This window comes from Trichoderma ghanense, assembly GCF_004382785.1.
Source record: "Trichoderma ghanense strain CCMA-1212 chromosome Unknown scaffold_1, whole genome shotgun sequence".
In the NCBI taxonomy this organism is placed as follows: Eukaryota; Fungi; Ascomycota; class Sordariomycetes; order Hypocreales; family Hypocreaceae; genus Trichoderma; species Trichoderma ghanense.
In genome coordinates, this window is record NW_027395664.1 from 2,739,341 (window position 1) to 2,762,962 (window position 23,622).

Genomic DNA, 23,622 nt, shown 5'->3' on the forward strand with positions numbered 1-23,622 from the left:
CGCAAGGAGAAGTCGGATGGCTTTTGCTCGGTGCAAGAGGCTCGCGGTCGGCGGGCAGAGGAGTAACCGACACGGGTTTGCCTGGTCTTGTCGGTGTTTGTAGCCGTTCTTTCAGCACGCTTGGCGATTGCTCGACGAGGCGACCGACAGCGGTCTCGGAGTTTCGATAAGTCGGCAGACAATGCCTGATGAGGGATCGGGTCGCGGCTACAGCGAAAGGAGAAGAAAGAAAAAGAGTCAGTCCGAGTGCGCGCAAGAAACGATTCGAACTGCTCAGCCCGTGCGCGACAAAACAAACGCTGATCAAATAGCCGGCGGCAACGACGGAGCCTGTTGGCCTGACGTGGCGCAAGCGGTCGGGGAGAGAAATGGAGGGACCGGAAGACGAAATGTGTAGGAGGGGCTGACAAGAGAGAGACCAACTTGACACAAAAACAAGGGCAGCGCTGCGAGATGAGACAACGATGGCGCGGACTCGGGTGCAGATGGCGGATGCGAGAACCGAGATGCCAGATGGCAGATGCGAAGATCAAGATCGAGATCGAGGCGGCGAGAAATGCTCCAAGCGTTTCAAAGGGGCGCGGGGAGGCAGCGGGTTGGGTGAGGGCTGTCAAAGATGCGATGCGAGCGTCGGAGGGGTTTGGCGACGATTGCTTTTTTGTGAGCCCAAGGGCCGAAGTCGTCTCGGCAACTTGGCTGCTAACGCAGCTAGAGGTGCGTGCGGGTGCAGAGGAAACTAAAATAAATAAAATAGAAAATAGCACGGAATAGTGGCAGGGTTGCAGGGTGCAGGCAGCCGGTCGATTGAGGAGGGGCGGAAATGGCGGGCTGTTGTGTAACTGGGGTGCAGGCGGTGACGGGCGCTTGGGAACCCGCAATATGCGATGCGCAGTCAGAAAAAGCGTGAGAACCCGCGGGATGCGCAGGAGGTCGAGGTGCGATGACGCTGATGAGCGAGAAGATGCCAGTCGCGAGGTGAAGCCTCTGGTGACGGACAAGAGTCTCGGACAGGGTGCCCTTTGCTGCGCGCTTTTCTGATTAGCCCGTCGGGGGTCCTGAGGCGCTTCCGTTGTGCTCGTAGCAGTAGAAGAAGAAGAGGTGCAGAGACACCGCGGAGGGGCTCATGGGGCTCTAGGTAGGGATGGACGGACGAATAGACAGACGATGGGACGTTTATGAGACGGGTCGGGGGGAAGAAGCAGTGAGGTGGTGAGGAGGGGAGGGGAAGAAGAACGGGCCAAGACGATCTGCCCACCGTGGTTTGGTGTAGTGTGTATTTCTTTCTTCCCTGCGCTCTTCGTGAGGGGCGTTGCAGCGAGTCTAGATGCAATGCCACCTGCGCGGGGCAGGAGAATGTGACGGAGGGGGGAATATGCAGAGGGAGGGATGCAACAAGGGACGGGGGAGGCGGACGAAGGAGATGACGGCCGATTCGACTCACCAGGAAATAAGTGTAGATGTTGAGTAAGTACCTGTAGCAGAATAGGTGTACACTGTAGGTAAGGTCGGTGTAGAACGAAAGACGTGCTATATATGGCGATGTATGTTTGTTGGTGGTAGCAGGCAAACCTCCTTATCGCGGGAGGGTATGGTCTGTATCGTGTGGACTTGGCACGAAATAGCGCTCCAGTGGGGAGGCAGCGGCGTCGCAGCTCTTGGACAGAAGCTCCAACTCTTTGCGCCTATTTGCCCACAACAACAATGCATGCAATATGCCCTCGTTGCGTCGCTGCGGCAGGATGGCCTTGGCGTCGTCTGGTTCGGTAAAGCGGCCGCCAAACCCTGCGTGCCGCGTAGCACAATGACGAAATGGCGAGGACTTCAAGGTTGCTGGCCCACAATCCCCAAAGAACGTGGATGAGGCGCTGGGTGAACAGACTTCGCTCCAGAAGGCAGCGAAAGACGGGAGGCTTGAGGGGGCGCGCGGGCACTAGTGGCGGTGGTTGAGATGGTAACTCTGCTCGGTACGTGGCACAACAGAGCTGACGGGGAAAGGCAATAATCGGGATATTGCCAGGATAGAGCGGCCTGTGGGTAGGTATGTGGCCCAGCACCAAAGCAATGCACGTATATGCGCGTATATGCGTCCTCGAGGGATGCTGTGCAGGAGGCTGATACTGGTAGTGGATGTGAGTGGGCGCCGTGTTGGGCAGCCGCAGGCTGTTGGTGGTCTGGCGAGGTGAGGTGAGGTGAGGTTGAGTCCGTTAGAGGCCACAACGCAAAAGGAAAAAAAGTCGAGCAGGAATCAAGGATGGCTCGGCGCCGTTCGGTGGGATATGAGGCGCTCAAATATCGAAACTCTGGCCTTTTGTACCCTCGCCGTGCTCCATCCAAAGCTCCTATAAAAAGTAGTATCCCTCCCTCTTCTGGCGAACGGGGGATGGTGAGGTGAGATGGCGTTCGTCTTTCTGCCTCTTGCGGCTGTTAGCAAATCCCTCCCCTGCTAGTGCACACAAAGGCCAGCCGCCAGAGACGCACGTCTTCTCGGATCTGTCTGTAGTGATCCCCTCCGACCAAGCGAGCTGAAGCCGATGGCCGTATTCCTGGGTTGAGAGGGAGAGCAGTAGCGGCAGTAGCGCGCCGGTGTGGTCGTGTTATTGGTGTACTGGATATCTGCCTGCCGGTAGGCCTGTGAGGTGGATGGACAGGAGAGCGGAAGTCCTGTTGCCGTGGCGGCCTTGATGGAGGTGCCCGCGATAAGCTGATAGGCCGCTGAGCTGTGCGTCCAACGGGCTTTGGGGCGCCCTTTTGCGGCTTTATTGTTTTCCTGGGCCTCGTTCTTCTCGTCTTCTCGCCGAGTCCCTGCTTTAAGCTCTGTCGCCTGCAGCCTTACTCTCTCGCATGCAGCCAGCCGTCGGCGAATGAGGACGAGGCGTAGGACTGGATCAAGCCCGATGCAGACGCCTAGCTGATGACGATCCAAAGGGCAGAACAAAGCACAGCTGCGGGTAAATGTGAATCACGCCAGCCAAGGTAAGGCAAGGTAGAGTAAAATGGTCCCGAGTAAGGTATCTAGCCCTTCCTTCGGGTCGCTCTAGATGCCGCTTGTAGACGGACCAGCCTATAATGTCCCAGGTGTGGCCTAGCTGGACCAGACGGTGTTCGTGATAGTCTCTGCTGTTGCGCTGCGTCTTCTCTCAGGGCTCGAACGTGCATGCGCATATGCAAGTGCTTATACATAAATGTATGTGATGAGATGGACCACAGCTTGAGCACTTGCTACCTTATCCTTCGGTAGGAAATACCTTGATGCTTGCTGTTGGCTGAGGCGGAAGAATGGGGCCGTGTGGGCTCTTCTTATGTGAGGCGTGTAGTAGGTAGGCAGGTCTGAAGTATGAGGAATGCGGAAGGACTTGTTAGGCTGCAGCCTGTTACAAACGCTGATACTCGAGGCGAGGCAAAGTCAGAACAAAAGCAGCAGCAGATGGCAAGTGCAGATGGATGCACGGCGATGCAGATTAAGGATCATTCCGAACCTCCTTCTCCAAAACTTCGCATCAAGGTACCCGGACCTCGCAATTTATACTCGTCTGTCCAGTGCCGACAGCTAAAAATACCGTACCTCCAGTAACGAGGAATCTCTAATGCCTTTCTCGTCTTCTGACTCGGTTGAGAGGGCCGCCATGGAGTGGTTGGTTGGCCCGCTCCCCTCCAGCAACCACACCCACGTTACAGCCCGGCAGGGAGGGGGGGGAGGCAGAGAGACCAGGTTGAGCGTGACTCGATGCCGTTAAGACATTCAGCGCCAGGCTCGCTATTGCTCTCCGGGGGTGGTTCCCATCGCCAGACGATATGAACCATCGCAGTGTCTCTCCTGGTCATGCGTTGCCAGCCCTTCCGTGAGCCGTCTACCGCCTTGGGCCACGCGGTCATGTAAGGCACCGGGTTCCAGAGGTCAGCCCCATGGCGATGACGATGACGACTCTGGACGCCCTGTCTCTGCTCTGCTCTGCTCTGCTGTCCTTGGCCCTTTGTTGACTCCGCTTTGCCGTAGCGATGCCCTGCACCTTGGTCGGGCTGGATGAGTACGAGTGCTGTGGCTGGGTAAGTTCGGTAGGCAGGCAGGCGGATCAAGTCGGGCCCAGGCCAGGCACAGACAGCGATGGGCTAGGCTAGAGATGTCTGGGTATGGTGTACACGGAACACGGAGCACGGAATACGGCGTAGCAACGCTTGCCACCAACTTGCATGTACTGTAGGTACTAAGTAGGTAGTACTCTGGTGCTACAAACTGCAAAGATGCGAGGTCGATCGATCAGATAACTGTTATTTCCACGACTCAAAGTTCCGGCAATAACGCCTTAAACGGCTCAAATGTCGGTCAGCCAGCCTCGTACTTCGAAACAAAACAGAACGTGGTATGCCTTTGCGGAATGCGCAAGGCCACCTCCTCACTCCGTCGCCGTTGCAACCAGGCCAGAAACTCGGCCATACCAAAGCGCGACGATGACGTTGTGCTGCCGCTTATCGCTATCGTCTTATCCGCGCCCAGGTGAGCGGCATTACTTGGTACTTGGTACCTAACAAGCGGCACTCTCTCTCACCTTGGGGGGGCATTTCTGGAGCTCAAGCTCACTGAACCCCAGCGGTGCGACCGCGCTAAGTAGCGCCTGGCCCAGTGCTGCCAATCATGTGCCCCCTCCAACGACGTATCGTCTCTCATCCCACACCCCTTGAATCTGGCCCGAACCTCCCCTCGTCAACCATCGCGCTCCCGCTGCCAGATTCCCCATCCGCGCGCGCTTTGTTCTAGGATAGCAGCCATCTTCAGACGACGTCCATCGCTTCGACGCCTCCGGCCGCATTCCTCCCACCCCCACCAGCCCGTGCCGCCCGCTTCCTCCCAGCCGTCGCCATCGCTGCCGACGCGGCCGTTGCCTCGTGCCCGCGATAGTCGAAGCTTGAAAAGGTAAGCAGTCCAATACTCTGCTTGCCCCGTCCCCCCCCCCCTCTCGCCCTCTCCTCGTACCTGCTCTCAGCCACACCCAGCGCTTCTATACATATCTGATCATGCCCCCTCGACTGACCATGTCCACAGTGGAGCTAGCAGCTTCCAAGCTCTTAGGGCTGTCATCTATCAAGCGCTGAGTGTGAGCGCAGCGAGAGACAGAGAGAGTGAGAGAGAGAGAGAGAGAGAGAAAGAGAGAAGACGGACCACACCCCCCCTCCTCGTCTCCCTTGGCCTCTTTTACCTCGAAGCTCTGCCGCGTCGATCGGGGTGTCTTGCCCGCCCGCTGCTGCTGTCAAGCTTGCCGATTTGTCGCCGACTTCGACCATGGCTTCCAGTAGTTTTCGAGATTCCATCAACTCTCTGGGCTGGAGCCGACGTCAAGAGGCGCCCATCACCACGTCTCAGCAGTCGTCCGGCCTTCTAGCCTCCCTCCAGAACCTGAACCCGTTCCAGGATCGTGGCTATACGATCCTTCCCACATCAGAGGCTCCAGGAGCGCCTCTGCCGGCGCCCAGTCGGCGCGAAGAGGAGGAGGGCTGGTTTGTGCGTGAGTCAAGCCTTCACATTGTCCCATCGCCTACCTTCACGGCGCGCCCTCTTGTTCCCCCCCCTCCTTCTTCATTGCTCCCCTGCAGGCGAAACATGTGCAATTGGCAGCTCTAGCTCGCACCTTGGATGCTGCATGTGATGCAGATGCTACGCCTCGTGGCTGGATGTAGCTAACATGGAGTGTAGTAAGTCGATGGGACCGCATGCTGGTATTCGCCTTTTGTAATCTGGCTGCCGCCGCCTGTTTCGTCATCTGCTTCACCCTATTCCCGGTCCTTTCTCTGAGACCTCGCAAGTTTGTGATTCTGTAAGTCTCTGATGACGTCGCTGCCTTCGTTTGCGATGCTTCTCCCCACCCTTGTTCTTCTTGCTGCTGCCCTAGCTCCCCTTTCCTATCCCCAACAATCTGTCCTTGACACCTGTCACGCCTGTCCTATCAAGACATGCATGCCCGCAACATGCCTAGCCGGAATTCTCGGTAGACGGTATTGCATCAATCACTTGCATGCCTCCATACCTGCCGAGACCAAGCACCCCTGTTGCTGCGCAATGCTAATCCCCCACCTAGATGGACGGTTGGATCGACACTCTTCCTGGCATCTTTTGCTGCCATTATGGGACCGATGAACTACATCTACCACCTCTTCTCGGCTCCCCGACTGCCATTTACCGCTGCCTACTTTGGCTCCATTGCGTTGACCCTCGTGTTCGCCATCAAGGTATGTCAAGGAGCCCCCCTCTTTCCTTCCCCCCTCACCCTTTGCGAGAGAATGGGCGGGGGTGATGCCGCGTACTCGACAGCCAAGAAGCCTGCTAACTCGAACAAGGTCCAAAGCACCATCCTCACCCTCTTCTCGGCGGTGGCACAACTTGCTGCCTTGCTGTGGTATTTAGTCAGTTATTTTCCCATGGGCTCCACGGGACTGCGCCTGGCAACCTCCTACGGAGCAAGACAGGCTACGGCGTGGTTGTCGGGGTGAGCCTTGGTTGAGAAGTCCTGTCAAGCAGGATTCTCGCCCTGCCAAAGTCACGCCAGCCGCGTGATGCCACTTGGATAGGGCTTTTTGCGATTTTTAATGTACGATGAATATGTATTATGTTGGCAGCCTGGAGTTCTGAAACACCTCAGCAGTATCTGTACCCGGGCAGTAGTTCTCTGTAGCAGTAGGAACCAGCCCTTGAGAGCGTGCCTGTCTAGTGGAGTGCCGAAGCTCGACTTCCGTGCTTGTGCATAATCTAGTGCCCATCATCAACCGCTCACAGGGAACTAATGCATGAATCTCTCCGGACATTTTGGCCCTGAGCAGACACGGCATATCTCATGCACGTGCCGGAAACACAAGCATGTACTGGGATAAAGATGATGTGCAGAGCGGGCAAGAGGTCACCTGCCATGTCAAGGGAGAGGGGAGAGGGGAGAGGGGGGGTTGAACGAGGGTCGTTGACATGTACAAAGTACATACCTGAAGTTGTAAAAGGAGTGTAAGGTATTTTTTTGAAGGGGAAGAGGGGGGCAAGGGTTTGATTGGATAAGGTAGGCTCTTCTGGGTAGGTATGTTGAGACAGTTCCAGTCTTGGTGCTGCGTAGGACCAATATCTGGGATATGGATGTCTATGTGCCTGCCTGCGATGACGATCATGTTTTTGGGGTTACACGATTCGGGATGGGGGATGGGCGCGGGTGTTGGAGGGGAAGGGGAGGGGAGGGGAATGAGGGATGCTGGATGAACGTTACTTTGAGTGTGGATGAGAGGAATTGTTACTGTGTGTGGTGGTCTTTTGTGTTGATGGATTGGGTAGAAGAGGTGCGCTGTGGTTTGTGTGTATGCAAAGGCGAACTGACACCGGAACAATTTGGTTTCCCGGGTGCTGCTGGTAGTGGTAGGAATAAGGTGCTGAGAGGGTAGATAACACGAGTGGCTTGACGAATATTCGAGTATACATGTATCTGCTTCCATAGGTACCTTATGGTAGACGGGAGTTTTTCGTCCGGGGCTCGGTACCGAACAGAAGTAAAGGAAATGGAGGCAGCAATGTGACTCCAAGAGTTGCTTCCCTTGGCCTTGGACTGCGAAGCACAGAATACCCAGGTATCCTCGATGGGGATCCCGTCACATCCATTTTGGTGCCGGGTTACGGCGCACATTTCATCCGCAAGGGCTGGACTGAGACAAGTTCAAGCGTGGCCCTCGGCAAAGATGACTCTTTAGCATGTTGCGGAGCATTTGCTGCTAAAGCCGTGTAAACCTGCTGCTACAGCAGGTACCTCGTCTCATGTACTGCGGCCTCACGCGTGGAGTGCATGAGAGATTAAAAGCGCGAGCAATATCATGCCAGAGGGGACAGAGAGCCAAAAGCAGTGATGAATCAAGCTGACGTTTTCCTTTGATTCCCTCACTTTCCATGACCAAGTCACATACAGCATTACTGCTTAGGATCTGTTTGATAGAAGATGATGATGGAGAAGTTCAACTTTATCGCGGGTTATCGCTTGTCGATAAGAGCGATAAACGATAAATGGGCCGAGGATAAGGTTTCTGGACAACAACTTGATGTGCCGTGTGAGAAAGGGCAGCAAAAGAGGCTGGCGATCTCCCGGCATCCTGCCTGCTGATCACGAAGCGAAATCAGCCCGATCGGGGTGAGACACAGGGCCAACATCAGTGATTACCTGCCTGTATGTACGAAGTACTGTAGGTGCTATCATGCATGGCCGCAGGACGAGGCCTCGCGCGGCCTCTGATGGCTACTTTCAGGAATAGCTGCGGGACGCACCCTGGCGGCGCATTCCGGCCGAGGAAAGAGAAAATGCTCCGGAAAAGCGCTGGCTGGCCGCAAAGTGCAACCTCTGCGCAAGCTTGTGCACCAAAGGCAGGTAAGGCAAGGCAAGGTAGGTAGTAGGTATCAACACGAATCGAGGCCACACACGGTCCTTTGGTTGAATGAATTTGAATGTGAATGAGAAATGACTCGGCGCTAAAAACTGCGCATGTCTCACGCCGGCCGCCAGCCTCCAATTCGCTGCCTTGCTGCTCAAGGCTTGGTGCTCCGTATCCAACGCCAAAATGGCCAAGGCACTGCGTCAAAATCAAAGAAAGGCCTGGGGATCGTGAAAAAGTCTAATGGAAGATGGTAAACGCGATACTCAAGCAGGCAGCGCTATATAAGGACAACGCATGGCAGCCGTGAGGAGTGCACATGGCAAACAGGCACAAAAGTACCTATGTTACAACGTCGCCTCGCTCTTCGGAAGCACAAACACGCGCACTCCCCTCTGTCTCGACCTCTTTTTCTCTCAGTCACCAGAAGCACCGACTCGACCCGACGTCCGGTTTGCCAGAGTCCCTATTCGCGCATTTGGCAAGCCCGGTCACTCCACTCGCAGCGCAGCGCAGCAAACGATTTTGCACTTAGTCTCCAATTCCATCAAACCCAGCTGTGGGCCGGCCTCGGAAAGCCCCAGCGGTTTGCCCTCGAACCGGGCGGTTTGGAATCGAATTGCATCAGCTCAGCCTCTTCTGCGTCCCGGCAAGGGTCCTTCCTCTCGCTGGCTGTCTTGTCTTTTCATCATCATTACCCGGTGTTGTCTATTTCAATACCTATTTCACTCTTATTAATCGTCATCGTAATCTCCCCTCCCCTCCATCCCCAGCCCATTCCAACAACGGGCATCAAACGCCCAGCCTCTTACGACTCTATCCTCTGACCTACTCGTTTGGGACCGGCAGCGCTGTAAGAGCGTGCTTCCATAGGCCCGCTAGTCGGCTGTAGGGGCCAACTGCGCTCCATAATCCAGCGCCCATTCGCCGCTGTAACTCGCGCTCCGCTTTCCATCAGCACGCTCTTTGCTCTCTCGGGGGTCTCCTGTGGTCCAGAAAGCCCGCCGAACCCGCCAAACCCGTCTGGGCGCCCTATCGTTAAGGAAAAAAAAGAGAGGGGAACCAAACGTAAAAAAAAAAAAAAAAAGTTTTATTATTCACACAACCGCAAAAAAATTATCAACTTGCCTCTTTCGTTTGCCCTTTGTGCCCTCTTCATCTTCTTCACCACCACCTTTGTCCAGTCAATTCTCCAGGATTGCCGCGTCGGCTGGCCTCTGCTTGACCCTTTTCTGACAGGCTGCGCCGCGACCTGTCGAGCAGCGCAGCTGGTTTTTCTTCCCTTTTCCTTGTGGTTCTTCCCTGCACTGCCCGCGTGCCAACTACGCAACGCCTTGTCGTCCTCGCTGCACCCCGGTCACTTCTTCGTCGACGCTCATTCCGGCAGCTTGTTGTCGCCTCTCCCTTTGGCTGACTGACTCTGTTGCTCCGGCCTTGCGTCTCTGCCCGTCTGCCCGTGGCTCGCACGTCTCTTACGTGCGACAGCTCGCTCCCAAGGCTTCTCAAGTGTACGACAAAGCCACCGACCTGAGGTGCCTTTTGCCGACCGGCCGCCTTCGTGTGTTTTTTCGACCAGTTACAGAGGTTCGGGCCCCTCCGCCACAACTTTTACCGACGTGATCTTGGTCCCTTCGCCTGGGTTCGAGAGACGACCGTCACGCTTCACAGCTACGGATCCCACGCAATTTTTTCTTGTTTCTCCTTCCGAGAGGCATCTGAAAGAAAAGAAAAGTACAACATTCGCCCTCGTGCAGCAGCATCGTCGGTGTCTGGTGCCTCTTTAGCGATAATTTTCCAACTCGCCAAAGGAAACTCCGGACCCTTCTGCCTTCCACACGGACAGCCTGACCGCGACGAGGAGCGATCTGAGACCCTGGACCGAGGATCCCGTCTCTCGTAATTCGTCAACACTCATCGGTTTCGCTTCCGTATCATTTCCTTTCTTCGTTCTTTCCCATTTACCACTTCTCCTCTCCATCCCGGTTGTCGGCAAAAATGGCAACCGCTTCAGCTTTCTCTTATGCGCAGGCCGCCAAGGGTCAGGGCACTGCCCCGTCAAATGCTCCCTCTGGGCAACCCGTCCAGGACGCCCAGCCATCAGCAGCTGCTCCCAAGGTTGCCACAGACGTCGAGAGCGCCACCGAGCCCGCCGAGGCCGCTCGAAGCGCCGAATCTCCTGCCACCACGGAAAAGCAGGATGTTGCCAGCGCCACTGCTCCCGAGGTCGAGCCCCGATCAGAGGATGCCCAGGAGCCCCGCCGCGAGCCCGTACGTGACGATGAGTCCGGTCGGCTAGATCGCCCATGGCGACGAAATGACAAGGGCACGAGGTCCTCGAGCACCACCACGCGATCGGTCGACGAACAAGATGCCAGGAGGCCGCGGAAGTCTAAGAAGACCAAGGCTTCTGAAAAGCAAGCCAACGACCAGTCAGCGGCGGACAAGGACCAGGAGCCTGAGAAGGAGGCCCCCAAGGTCGAACTGTTTGAGGCGCCCATTCCTTCTGTCAACATTTGGCGGCAGCGCGCCGAGGCCCATTTGGCAAAGGCTAAGCCGTCTCCGGCCCCCTCTGCAGAGCAGACCGCCAATGGCTCGCCAAAGCCCGAAGCGTCCCCCAAAGTGGCCGAGAATGGCACTCCAGCGCCCGCTGCCCAGCGTGAGAGCATACCGAATGGCGTCAAGCCTCCTCGGAAATCGGTCGATGCCCCTCGATCCGAGAGAAACGCCAGCCGTGGCTCAAGGGTAACAGATAAAGATGCCAGCAGGGGCGATGTGCCCCCTTCAGTCGCCGACACCACGGCCTGGCCCACTCCCGAGACGGCCATTCAAGAAGACAAGAAGAAGCCCGCAGAGAAGTCTGACCGTCCCGAGAAGGAGGCTTCAGAGGACGGCTCCCAGTCCAAGCCGAGACAGAAGGGAAAGTGGGTGACGATGGACTACGTGCCGAGCGTCAACTTTGAGACCCAGCTCCCCCAGATGCGCAACTCCAAGCCCCGCGGTGGTGCCAGAAATGCCAACGGCTCCAGGGCCACGGGGGCATCTAATGCCGGTGACAAGGCTGCCGCCCCCGCCGCCAGCCAGGGCAAGCCCAGCGAGAACAGCAGCAGCAGCAGTACCAGCGGCAAGGATCGCCCTCGTGACGGCGCCAACGGCCCGAACCGAACTGCGCAGCCCCCTCAGGCTACGAGCAAGCGTTCATCGACAGACATGTCTGGCGCACGTGAACAGAGGAAACCTCAGAGCCACACTGGCAACGAGAAGAACAAGGATGCCATCTCGAACTCCAACGTAAGTAGCTTTTTCTCGATGATCGACGGTATTGCAGACAGCCGAGGGAGGGGGAAATCTCATACCGACGTCACCGCCGTTTCCCTGTGGAGTGACGTGCTAACATTCGTCTTTTTTCAGGAGCAGGGTCATGCCGCTCGTGAGCGAACAGAGAGCCGCGGTGATAGACCACGAGGTGGATATCGTGGACGTGGCGGACACCATCCCGTCAACGCTCAGCACCAGCATCAACACACCGCATCCAGCTTCTCTGCGTCGGGTGCTATGGGCGGACGCGCCCAGGGCCCCTACAGCCCGCCTCCCAGGCAAGGTGCCCATGGTCAGATGTACATGCCATCTCAAGGTCGCGGCAGAGGCGGTCGAAACAATGCCGGCAACTACCATCGGATGTCGCTCCCCAACGGATCGGGACGCATTCCTCAGGTCCAGACTCAATTTGCTCCGTTTGAGTACCCGATGACGCCGATGACGGCAATGCCCTTCCAGCCTCAGCCCTACTGGGACAACATGCTGGTGCCGGTTCTCAAGAGCCAGGTCGAGTACTACTTCTCCATCGAGAACCTCTGCAAGGACGTGTACCTCCGCGCGCGGATGGACTCGCAAGGCTTCGTGCCCCTGCACTTCATTGCCTCCTTCAAGCGTGTGCGAGAGCTCTCTGCCGATATCGCCCTGGTTCGCGCCGTGTGCGAAATGTCCACCGAGCTTGATCTCGTCGTTGGCGAAGACGACATTGAACGCGTGCGACGAAGCCAGGCATGGGAAAGCTTTGTCCTCCCGATGGAGGTCCGGGATGAGTTTGCCCGCAACCACGGCCCTGCCCACCTCACATTCAAGAACCGACCAGCGCAGATGCCGCCTCAGTTCAACGGAATGCCGGTTGCCTACGGCATGACATCGCCTCAGGCGTATGCAGTCCCCACCGACGCTGCGTTCCAGCAGCAACTCCCCGATGATTCTTTCGTCAACCAGGGAGTCAACGGATTCGTGAACGGCCACTCCAACGGCCATGTCGGCTCCAGCCAGCTGTCCGCCGATGTACCCGATTTCTCTCCCTCTGGTGTTCTTAACCTGGGCGAGCAGACCAAGACTGATGGCCCGGTCATCGCGAATGGGCACGTTGAGAAGGCCGTCGAGACTGCGCTGACGAATGGCGTCTCCCACGAACAGTCGGCGTAGGACAGTACTCTATCCTAGCTGGTCACGGAGCTGCGATTGCTGACTCCTGGCGATTGGGAGCCCCTCTCGTATTGTGAGTGTCTGAGCCCATGGCCTCTGAAGACACGCGTCGCATATGAGTTCCCTTGTGCTGGGTCGGACAGCTTGTCATGGGCTTGTCCTCGGCTGGCTCAAGTGATCGTGCATTTAACCTTTCATTTTTCGTCAGTTCTGCCTAGCTGTTCTTGGCTAAGGCTGGGCGTGGGAAACGGCAAAACAAAAAGCGATGCAACAAAACTGTGAATTATTTGAGGATTTTTTTTTTGGCTTTTGTAAGAGATTTCGTTTCTTTTGCCCTTTGTGTCTACCTACGCGGCCAAACGATGCGGACGGGGCGTTTTCGCTGCTCTGTTATAGGAGAGCATAACAAAAAAAAGGGGGCGGGGGCGAAGATACCCCCGGAGACTTGTGTTTTCATCTTGGGTCCGGATCCTATCACGCGCAAAGCGTCTGGCAATCTGGTTTGGGAATTGGCTTTTTTTTCTCGAAGAAGAAAATATGAAAGGAGAAAAAAAAAAGAAGAATGGCAAATGGAAAGTAAATAGGGGGAGAGGAAAGAAGTGGACAAAAAGTCTGAGAGGGGGCAATAGAGCCAGCGCTCGAGGGCAAGGGCATTTGGAGACCCTGTGTTGACATGGAAGTCCGATCTCCCTGGCGGGCAACCATCATGATCTCTGACGTGGTTTGCGATAGAGGGCGGATGGCATTCTTTCAAACGCCCTTTTGGGGAGGAGAAGCTCGGGAGAAGGAGATGTTCCTTTGCAGGATCTGGATTGGAAAGGCATACGCTAGTCCTGCTGCATTTGTTGGGATCTCGGGGTGGCCCTTTATAAACGGGGGCCATTTCTATGTTTTCCCTCCTGGGCATTAGTTCAAGATTGCTCCAGCTACCCCATGCTATTGATGAGAAAGATACAAAAACAAGGGTTCTCCGTTACGATCTTTTTTTCATTCGAGGTTATTTTTTTTCTTGCTAAACGCATGATTGATGGATGGGCAACAAAAATTGAGGGACAAAAAAAATTGCAAAATTGACAAGGCAAACGAAGCAAGATGAAGAAGACGGGCAAATTGCTCATGGGCATTTACATGGATGCTAATTTGGCAAACGGTTGCACAAAATGAGTTTTTTTTTTTTTTTTTTTTTTTTTTTTTTTTTGTTGAAATCTTCCTTTCTCTTTTCTCTTCTCATTTGATTTCTTGCGTTCATACTTTACATCTTGGAGGGCTACTTTGGCAGCTGGATTTTGTTCCTGGCATTTATTGACTTCGATTTGAGGCAACGCAGGGTGGTGATGCCGTGGAAAGTGTTTGATATGTACGATAAGGTTTAAGCAAGAATAATACAAAAAAAAAGACATATTTCATGATTCAGGGGAGCTCGACTTCCCTCTTATCCAAGGCATTGCTGTGTGATCTGAATATAAGATGTGAGGAATGCAACAAGACACTCTTCTGTTGGCGTGTTACCTGCTGAATTTTGTATCGTGTTGTATCTTCGATGTCCATCTGTTATATTTCTTGACTTTTGACTCATGTCTGGGAACGGACGAGCATACGCAGCAGGAGAGACTGATGAACCGCATAGGAACATTTATACCCTTGTCCTTGGTCGATGGTCTTGGTTCATGTCGATCAACTTTCATGTTGCTTCATCGATGAGATGGTCCGATACAACTCGAAAGATGGTTGATGATTTCTGACTTACAACCTGCGCTGAGTCTACTGTATATGCGGAAGTTGGAAAGCGCTTCAAGTTCATGAATCAGAGAACAAGCATACATACATGTCGTATCTTGTCCCACCTTCCGAGCCCTGAAGTCGTCCCTGAAAAACGAGTGAAGACTTTCATATTTCCATACCCTGAGCTGCCCATGAATAATCAAACGACAGCGGCCATCTGAGCAAAACCACACAACATCTGAACAGCAAAATCCAATATAAAAGACGCATCAAGCTCACAAGGCCATGGCCAAACCCACAAGAGCAATCAACCCAGCCGCAGCATTCGCAAACGCCGTCGGCACGGAAGCCGGATTCGACGTCAACGACGTTTTTGTCCCCGTCAGCGTAGTGACAGAAGGAGAAGAAGGAGAAGAAGAAGAAGAAGAAGTCTCTGTTGCGGTCGTCGTTGCGTTGGGGAATGTCGTTTGCGGGAAGAAGGAGCCTGAACCTGATTCTGTTGAAGTTGAGGTTGCGGATGAGGATGTGGGCATGGTGGTTTGAACGTAGAGGGTTTCTTGGGTGGTTGTTGTTGTTGTTGTTGTTGTTTCGGGGGGTGTTCTGGGAGGTTGTTAGGATGGGGATGGTGAGATTTGTGTTTTGATGGTGGGCATGGCTTACAGGATGCTTGGGGTGCTTTCGGCTTGATCGCTTCCAGAGACGGACTCGCTTGGTGTGATGATGACGAGCGGACTGTGGGTGGTCAAAGCAGGATCGTCTGAAAAGGCAGTTGGCTGGACGGGATTGGAGACAAGTCGTGTCGGCAATCTAGAGCCAAAGACGATGAGCAATCGGGTCTGCGTTGGTCTAAAACTTCAGAGTGCAGGGTTGAAGCATGACATGGACTCACAACGAGCCTTGCGCTATAGCGAGAGAGCTCGCGGTGAGCACAATGGCGATGAAGCGGTGGAGCGACATCATCGGCGATAGCCAACACACAGCAATACTCGACAGTTCAAAGAGGCAGTTCAGATGAGGTGCTGGGCGCAAAAGGCATTATGTACAACGCTGGAATGCAGATAAGGTAGGTTAGTAGTCGCCCCAGGCTGAGCCTCGTTACATACGTCGTCACACAACGGCGACACGAAGCAGGATCTGCACCTCTTCTTGTTCCCCATTTACACACACTGTTTCTTTTCTTACAAGTACCCAAACAAAAGTACGTTGCAAGCTCATACGATACGGGTCAAGCTGTGTATTTTTTTTTTCTCAGAAGCAAGAACCGATACGATACTAGAGTCGCATTCGGCTGCCGAGTTAGGAAGACTCGAGAGCATGGCGAGATGGACTTTGGACGAGGCAGTGGTGCTTGGCGGCTAGGCTGGAATGGGAATGAGATTCCTCGTATAGCGGTTGGTGTACCCTTTCCATATAATCCAATCGATATAGTACCTACATAAGGTATAATAGACGATTTGGCATACACGTAGGTATTTTCAAGTTGTGATACAGTTGGGCTTGATGAATGCGATGAGTCCTCAAGTAACCAAGAAAACTGAACATTGCCTCGAAGGATGGACGACGAATCCCCCCATGCAGTCGTCATTCCGGCAGCTGGAGAGATGACATCATTCACACCCCCGCGAAAAGTGGCTTGAGCAATAGCCTTCTCACCGGGCCAATAGCATTGCATCACGAGCCACATCCAAGACGAAAGAGGTCAAGGGCTCGGGTGGCTGACGCTTGTGGCTCTTTGATTTCCAGGCGGGTGAGGCTTCGGGAGCAAAAGCGGGGTTGGAATATGGAAAGAAGAAAAGGAAATTGAGAGAGGGAACAAGGCGAAGGAGGACGTTTCGGGCCTCTTTGGGTTCGGTGTGGCGTTGGGGGCTTGGGGATGGGGCTGCGGGTGGCCGTGGGCTGTCCCGCGTAGGTTGTTGCGACGGCAAGATGTGCACAAGGCCCAAGAGAGACAGAGGAGCGAGATGAGTCTGTAGTTCTAGTGATCAGGCGATATGGGCTCACTCACGTCCTTGCGTCATGTGCGGTCCATGGAGGTGGAAAGCCGTAGCGGAAAAGGCACCTGTCGGTCACCGGGTAAAGCGTCTAGTTCAAGGCTTGCTCAGTTGACCAGAAGCTGACCCAACTAAAACAGCCTAGAGGCCCAAGAAGCCCTTGATGCCTCTCCCTCTTGCCTCTCTCTCCGCCTGCGCGAGAGGCTGAGAGTGGGCGGCATGAGCTGAACACAGGGCGAACCGGTAGGGACTCGGTATGGCCGAGTCTGTCTGTGTTGCTGAGATGCGAGACTCGGGCTGAATTTTGGATGATACCCGCCGATGCTGCTTCATGAGGTAAGATACTCTAAGACAGATACCATCAAGGTGCTCGTCGGTGCATGACAGCATCGTGCAAGTGCAAAGCTGTTGAGTGAACCAAAGGAGGCGCAGCTGCTGTGCCACAACTCTCGCAGATTCTCCTGGAACTGCAGATGCCTTCCAATGCAGACGCCCTGGGCTGCCTTTATCGCTTATACATCCAGAGTACCGGTTCTCGCACATGACGCTCGCAACACCCGCAAGTACCAGGCCGTCACTGCTGCTGAATCCGCCGTTCAGACCGCCTCGCCCTATGAAATCGCGAATCGCCGGCCATCAGCAAGACTCGGGACAGGGCACAAAGCAAGGCAATAGCAGGGGTGCTCCTGCCCCCCCCGGTCCTCGTGTGTCGCCATTACGTCTTGCCCCGCCGCTTCATGCAGGCGCTGCGGCCAAGTCGCTCCTTCCAAGGCCCCAATTCGACAATATCTTTTCGTCTTGCCTCTCACAAGTTCCTGCCTCTCAATCCTCCTTTCCTGCCTCCTCCCTCAACCAAACCGCTTTTTGACATCACCTGCTGCAAACATCAGCATCAGGGATTCGACACAAAGGAGATCAGCAAACGCAGCAGAGGCAGAAACGCTTATTCAGCTCTGCACATCCGACAGACTTTGAACGCAGCGAGGCAATACGAAGTCCATCGGCAGTTACTGCCACAAGTACTCACTCAGCTGTGTGCGGCATATTATACAAAGCTCGGCTACCCCGCCAGCACACTGAGAGGCAGAATCTCGCAGAACCAAAGCCATCATCACCCTTGTTCACAGACGACTCCCGGAGACACCAAATGGCGAGCCACAGCCCGCACGACTATGACTATTCCCGTCGCTACTTGCGCGGCGACATGATCGATGAGCGCGATCCTCGCTACTTCGACAACTACGGCGAGGTTCGCAGCAGCCGCGACCTCGTCCCCCGCGCAGATCCCCGCGACAGCAGCACCTCCGTAGAGGAGGTCCGCCGCGACTTCCCGCCGCCCGTCGGACGCGAGTACGTCCATGACGTGCGTCGTGCCCGTTCTGCGGAGCCCGGCTACTACCGCGAGGAGGATATCGAATACCGCCGCGTCTACGGACCGCGGCTCGACGCCCGGGACAGTGATCGCCACTCGAGATATGCCGGCAGCAGCCATGGCGGCGATGACCGCGAGAGAAAGCCCAAGCACAACAAGACCTTGTCGAAGCAGGAGAAGCTCATTGCTGCTGTTGCCGGTGCCGCCCTTCTCGTCGGTGGTAAGGAACTCTATGACCGCCATGAAGCCAAGAAGGAAGGAGGCGGCACTCCCGTGCAGCGCAATGCACTGTCGTCGGCTGCCCTTGCCGGCTTTGGCGCGCTCGCCGCCTATTCAGGTGCCGAGTTTTACAGCAAGCAGCAGGCAAGGAAGGATCAAAAGGCAAAGTATATCCTCCAGCGAGACCGGGATGGCCACCTCGACGAATACTATGATTCGGATGGCGAGAGCGACACCAAGGAGAAGAAGGGACACAAGAACTTCCTCGAGAGCGCCCTAGCCGCCACTGGCCTCGGCGCGGCCGTCAAATCCCTCGCTGGCGTCGGCGACGACAGGCACTCTGATGCCAGGAGCCGCGGTGGCAGCCCCAGCTCCCGAAGCGTTCGGAGCGTCCGTTCCCGCTCGAGCTCTCGATCAAGAAGCGGCAAGGGTGCCAGCAAAGTCCAAAAGGCGGCTATTGCATCGCTTCTTGCCGGAGCCACCGAGGCCTTCCGGGTCGCCAAGGAGCCCGGCGGTTGGAGGGGAGAGAAGACCAAGAGAATCCTCACTGCCGCCGCTGGTGCCGCTACGGTGGACGCCGCCCACGGTGCCGACCACGGAAAGCTGGGCCTCGCCGAGTCCGTCATCGGTGGCCTGGTGGGCAACCGCTTGATTAACGGCTCCAGGAATGACATCGAGGAGGACCGCCGCACTGGCAGGAGCCGCTCGAGATCTCGTGCACGATCCAAGGACGGCCACAAAGGCGTTGGCCTTGCTGCGCTCGCAACGGCCGGCTTGGGAGCCCTCGGGGCTAAGAAGGCCCTTGACCGATCGAGATCTCGCGGACGCGACAGGAGCTACGACTCCAGAAGCCCTTCGCGAGACCGTCATCGCAGCCGAAGCCGCAGCATCGTGGATAAGGCACGAGACGGTCTTGCCAAGCTAGGCTTGGGCGGCGGTGCCCTGGTGGCCGCTGATGAACGTCGTCGTCGCGACTATGACGACGACTACGATGACCGAAGCTCACGCTATTCTGGTCGACGAGACGACGACCATGTATACGACGATCCCCGATACCGCCGCAGTCGTGGGCATCGCGGGGAGTCCCGCGATCGCTCCTCGCCAGAGCGTTCTCGCTCTCGCGACCAGTCGCGGCGGAGAGGCGGTTATGGGTCTGAGTCCGACTTGGGGGATTCTTCCGAGGATGAAAGGAGAGCCAAGAAGATGCGAGGTAAGCAGATATTAACCACCGGTCTTGCGACCATTGCCACAGTTCACGCAGCACATGGAGTCTACAAGAGCATGGAGAAGAGAAAGGCACGAAAAGAAGCTGTCAAGGAGGGTCTACTCAGCTCAAAGGAGGCCAAGAAGCTCAAGACCAAAGCCCTCATGCAAGACGCAGCTTCGATCGGCATTGCTGCCATTGGTATCAAGGGCGCACTTGGAGAGCTCAAGGAAGCCCGAGAAATGACCCGGGAGTGCAAGAAGTGGAAGGAAGAAAAGATTCGTCGCCACCAGAAGCGATTGGAGCGCCAGAAGCTTGGTGAGCGGCAACGATCGTCAAGCTGGTCGACTCCCACGCGAGAAAGACACGGCGACTACTTTGGAGACGGCGAAGATGAGCCAGACTACGGCCTCGACAGGTACAGCGGAGTCCCTCCGCTGCTCCAACCACCTGTCAGGCGCGATAGCCGTTGAGAGGCACTCACGCGGCAGCCTAATCCAGCTTCTACATCTCGGATCTCGCCAACTCGGCCTTGCGCTTCCAAGGGACCAACGCTCATTATGGCGACAAGCGTCGCTACATTATCACGTCATACCACTCGCTCACATTCCCTACACACGTTGCGTGGCACCACAGATTGCGAAGTGCCTCTGGCACTTGTTTTGGAATTTGGTTCCGCCTTCTGAAGACATGGCATTATTCCAAGGGCGAAAGATTTCAAACTCCTGTGCTGCGTGACACGCTATATAGATTAAGCTCCAAGCTTAGCCAAATTCTTTTGTCCTCTTCACTGTTATTTTGACATCTGCATCAAGAATGACTAATGACGATTGATCTGCTACAGACCACCGACGCTACTGATTTTCTGTTCTTTCCGGAGAATAAGGAACGCATCCGACAGGGTGGAATCGCGGCCGCTGCTCTGCTTGGGCACGGATACATGCTGATCGACTGAAGCAAGCAGCCAGCTGTTTCTCAGATGCAGGAGCCGAGTCTGGCGAGTTGCATAGGTGGGTTGCACATATGCATGGAAATCGACACGAGGAAGACGCAGGGTTTGTTCTGCAGTATCCGCGCAACAATCATGCCAGAGTAACGTGATGCCCGTTTTTGGATCAAGTGGGAAGGGGTTGGGCGGCGGCCACGGCAAAGACGGCTCGGGACGGACGAATGGCGAGAGGGGCAGATCTACAAGGTACGGATGCTTGGGAACGCTCGGACTTGGATACAGGTTGAAGGATGGATGACTGTTGGATTGGTTGGAAATACATTCCTTGGATGCGGGGTCTGGATGAATCTCGATGCCGTTTACGAATCATGACTGCTGATGTTTACGATGTATGTTTTTTATATAATGAAAAAGAGTGAGTGGAAAAAAAGAATCGCCGTGTTGGATTCCAGGCCTCAGTAACTCGAGATTCGCATATACATAAATCGACGACTCGTCAGGCAATCCTTAATCCCGCTCCTGATGAACAAAATCCAGGCATTCAAATTTACAGCAGTCTATGACATCATTGGGCCCTTGCGAGACAAAATCCCAACCTGCATCAAGCAAAAAATCTTGGAACAATCATGGACCCCTCCCCCCTTTTTTTCCTTCCTTATTCGCTCCTCCTGGTAGTGAGACTGGAAACGTCACAGCACGGCCCGAAGACCCTCGCTCAGCGCGCCGCCACATCGTGTACCCTTTTCCTGCATGGAGGGTGACGTCGTCGTGCATTTCTCTTTGGAGTCGGGGGGGGGCTGATTTGGATTTCGTTGATAGGACGTAGTATGTATGTCTGTTTCCACGACTCTGTGTTGCGTGAAATGTGCGTGTTTGTTTTCGTATGTATTTGTACGTAGGTTGGGACATGCATGCGGGAGAGATATGCAGCTGTGTGTTGCATTAGGACGTTCGAATGGTAGGAGGAGATAGGGCAAACAGGGTGAAAGAAAACACCGCCCGGTCTTGCCACTATAGATGGGGGCATGTGAGGGCGGCGAATGTTTTCTTTCACTCGCCCCCCCCCTTTTTTGACAGGCGCCTCACGAAGCTGCCCCCGACAAATCACCGCCCGTCTGCTTCCACTTCTGCGCCATGGCCATGATATTCGACAAGTTCTTGGCCTGCTGGTCGTCCGCGGGGAAGACGTAGTCAAAGTACTCCTCGTAGACGTCCTCGTTGGCGTTGCCGCTCTCGTCCTGGACCCTGCGCCGGCGCTTGACCCTGCGCGGCATCTGCTTCTGCACCGCCTCGACGTCCGCCTCGGAGCCGTGCGTGCGCTCAAACGAGAGCCAGGCGTTGAGCAGGCTGACGCGCTCCTCCTTGAGGTCCTTGTCGCGCATGCTCTTGTGCGCGCGCTCAAAGACGCGGCGGGCGCGGGCCTTGGCCTCGTCGCTGACGGGCTGCTCCTCGTCCTGCTCTTCTTCTCCGTCTTCGCCCGCGGCGCCCTCGTCCTCGGGGATGTTGATTTCAAAGTGCGCGTAGCTGATCCAGACCTTGACGTGGCCCGTCTTCTCGAGCAGCCGCTCGTACAGCTCGCGCGTCCTCTCGTACTCGCCCTCTTCCTCCTCAAAGTCGATGTAGGCCTTCCACAGCAGCTCCGGCATGTCGAGCTGCGGCTGGCTGACGGCCAGCTCGAAGATGGCCCGCGCGCGGTCGAGGTCGTCCAAGCCGCGTTCTAGCTCGGCAAACTTGATCCACGTCTGACAGTTTGTCGGGTTGTACTCGACGTGTTTCTCGTACAGCTTTCGGCACCGCACAAACTCAAACAGCTTCCGCTCGAGGTCGATGTATCCGTTGAACAGCTTGTCCTTGGGGCACATGCCGATCGCGCGCCCCAGCAGCTTCCGGGCTGCTGCCAGATCGCCCTGTCGAATCTCAAACTGCGCCGCCAGCAGCCAAATCTTGGCAAAGGTAAACTTCTTGTGGGGTATCAGGTTCAGACATGTGGTGTAAATCTGCCGGGCGCGTTCAATGTCCTGGCCCTCGAGCTCTTCCCACACGGCGTAGAATATCCAGAGGTAGATGTACCGGCGCCAGTGCCGCTTCTCCTGCGTCGGCGGGACCTGGGCAATCGCTCGCTCGTAGACGTCCCGAACACGGTCTGCATCCCTGGAGGCCTCCTCCAGGCCGGCATAGTCGAACCAGGCGTCGTAGTTCTTGGGGTTCTCGCGCACCTGCTCTTCGTAGTGCACCCGTCGCTTGGACAAGACCACGTCTTCCACGCCGTCCTGGTCGCCAAACTGCTTTTCGAACGTCGTGTATGCCGCGTGCAGCAGTCTTGATTTTGATCGGGGCAGGCGGTCAAGGGCGTATTTGTAGATGGCTCGCGCTCGCTCATACTCCTTGAGCTTGGATTCAAACCTGGCATAGGCAATGAAGAGCTTCTCGTCGACAAACTCATCGCCCAGCGTCTCAACCGCCGTCCCAAAGACCTCGCGCACCTGGTCGCTCGTCCCGTACTCTTCCTCGAACTTGGCCCACTTGATCCAGTTCCTGGGCTCTGGGTGAACCATGGTAAACGTCCGAAAGATCTCGCGGGCTCGGTCGTATTCGCCATATCGCTTCTCCAGCTTGATGTACGCACTCCACGCCGCCTCGCCCGGCTGCCACTGCATCCACCGATCAAAGACCTGTCGCACGCCGGGGATGTTGCCCAGCATCTCCTCCATGTACACGTACTTGTACCACATATTGTCGACTCGGGGCAGCCGGGTGACGGCGCGGTCCAGCAGATTCCGGGCATGGTTGATGTTTCTCGACTTCATCTCGGCCTCGATGTACCGCGTCCACACCTGGACTTCGTTGGGATGGACATCGAGACAGCGCTCAAAGACGGACCGCGCGCGGGCAAACTCCTTCTGCTCCAGCTCCCACTGCGCGTACTGCAGCCAGTTGCTGAGCTTGACGCGATTCCGCCGCACATAGTCCTCAAACTCCTTCCGCTTCCGGCCCTGGTACTCGTGAAGCTCCTCGAGATCGGCGAAGCGCTGCGTCGGGGCCTGGATCTGGACCTCCTGCCGGTCGACGGCCTCTCGAAGCAGCTGCTCGGCGCTGATCTGGACAGGCGCCGCGGCCTTGTTTTTGACCCTGGGCGGGCCACGCGACGACTCCATTTTGGCGGCGGACTGCGTGTCCAAGGGGGGTGACGATGATGGTGGTGAGGAAGAGGAAGATGAAGATGAAGATAGGTGCTCCCACTTGACTGAATGGAGCGATCTCTTGCAATGAAGAGACTCCACTCAGGCAGTACGAGCAGCTTGGGCGAGGCGTCGAAAGACGT

The 23,622-nt window shown here is 55.8% G+C and overlaps 6 protein-coding genes across 6 annotated transcripts; 3 read left to right on the forward strand and 3 right to left on the reverse strand.

Moving 5' to 3' along the window:
• Positions 1-3,869: 3,869 nt before the first annotated feature.
• Positions 3,870-4,190, reverse strand: CCMA1212_002292 (uncharacterized protein; the record flags this gene model as incomplete). Its single annotated transcript, XM_073699680.1, has 2 exons — positions 3,870-4,017; positions 4,138-4,190. The coding sequence occupies 2 exons, from the start codon at positions 4,188-4,190 to the stop codon at positions 3,870-3,872; spliced, it is 201 nt and encodes a 66-aa protein (XP_073562616.1).
• Positions 4,191-5,275: 1,085 nt separating this feature from the next.
• CCMA1212_002293 (Protein transport protein SFT2) lies at positions 5,276-6,480 on the forward strand (the record flags this gene model as incomplete). Its single annotated transcript, XM_073699681.1, has 4 exons — positions 5,276-5,498; positions 5,687-5,807; positions 6,069-6,219; positions 6,328-6,480. 4 exons carry the CDS (start codon positions 5,276-5,278, stop codon positions 6,478-6,480), a joined length of 648 nt encoding a protein of 215 aa, XP_073562615.1.
• A 3,894-nt stretch (positions 6,481-10,374) lies between these two features.
• Positions 10,375-12,843, forward strand: CCMA1212_002294 (uncharacterized protein; the record flags this gene model as incomplete). Its single annotated transcript, XM_073699682.1, has 2 exons — positions 10,375-11,667; positions 11,788-12,843. The coding sequence occupies 2 exons, from the start codon at positions 10,375-10,377 to the stop codon at positions 12,841-12,843; spliced, it is 2,349 nt and encodes a 782-aa protein (XP_073562614.1).
• Positions 12,844-14,840: 1,997 nt separating this feature from the next.
• CCMA1212_002295 (uncharacterized protein) lies at positions 14,841-15,522 on the reverse strand (the record flags this gene model as incomplete). Its single annotated transcript, XM_073699683.1, has 3 exons — positions 14,841-15,165; positions 15,226-15,372; positions 15,455-15,522. 3 exons carry the CDS (start codon positions 15,520-15,522, stop codon positions 14,841-14,843), a joined length of 540 nt encoding a protein of 179 aa, XP_073562613.1.
• Positions 15,523-17,703: 2,181 nt separating this feature from the next.
• CCMA1212_002297 (uncharacterized protein) lies at positions 17,704-19,824 on the forward strand (the record flags this gene model as incomplete). Its single annotated transcript, XM_073699684.1, has 1 exon — positions 17,704-19,824. The coding sequence occupies one exon, from the start codon at positions 17,704-17,706 to the stop codon at positions 19,822-19,824; it is 2,121 nt and encodes a 706-aa protein (XP_073562612.1).
• Positions 19,825-21,382: 1,558 nt separating this feature from the next.
• Positions 21,383-23,455, reverse strand: CCMA1212_002298 (Pre-mRNA-splicing factor clf1; the record flags this gene model as incomplete). The annotated part of the gene is made up of 1 exon (XM_073699685.1): positions 21,383-23,455. One exon carries the CDS (start codon positions 23,453-23,455, stop codon positions 21,383-21,385), a length of 2,073 nt encoding a protein of 690 aa, XP_073562611.1.
• Positions 23,456-23,622: the final 167 nt, after the last annotated feature.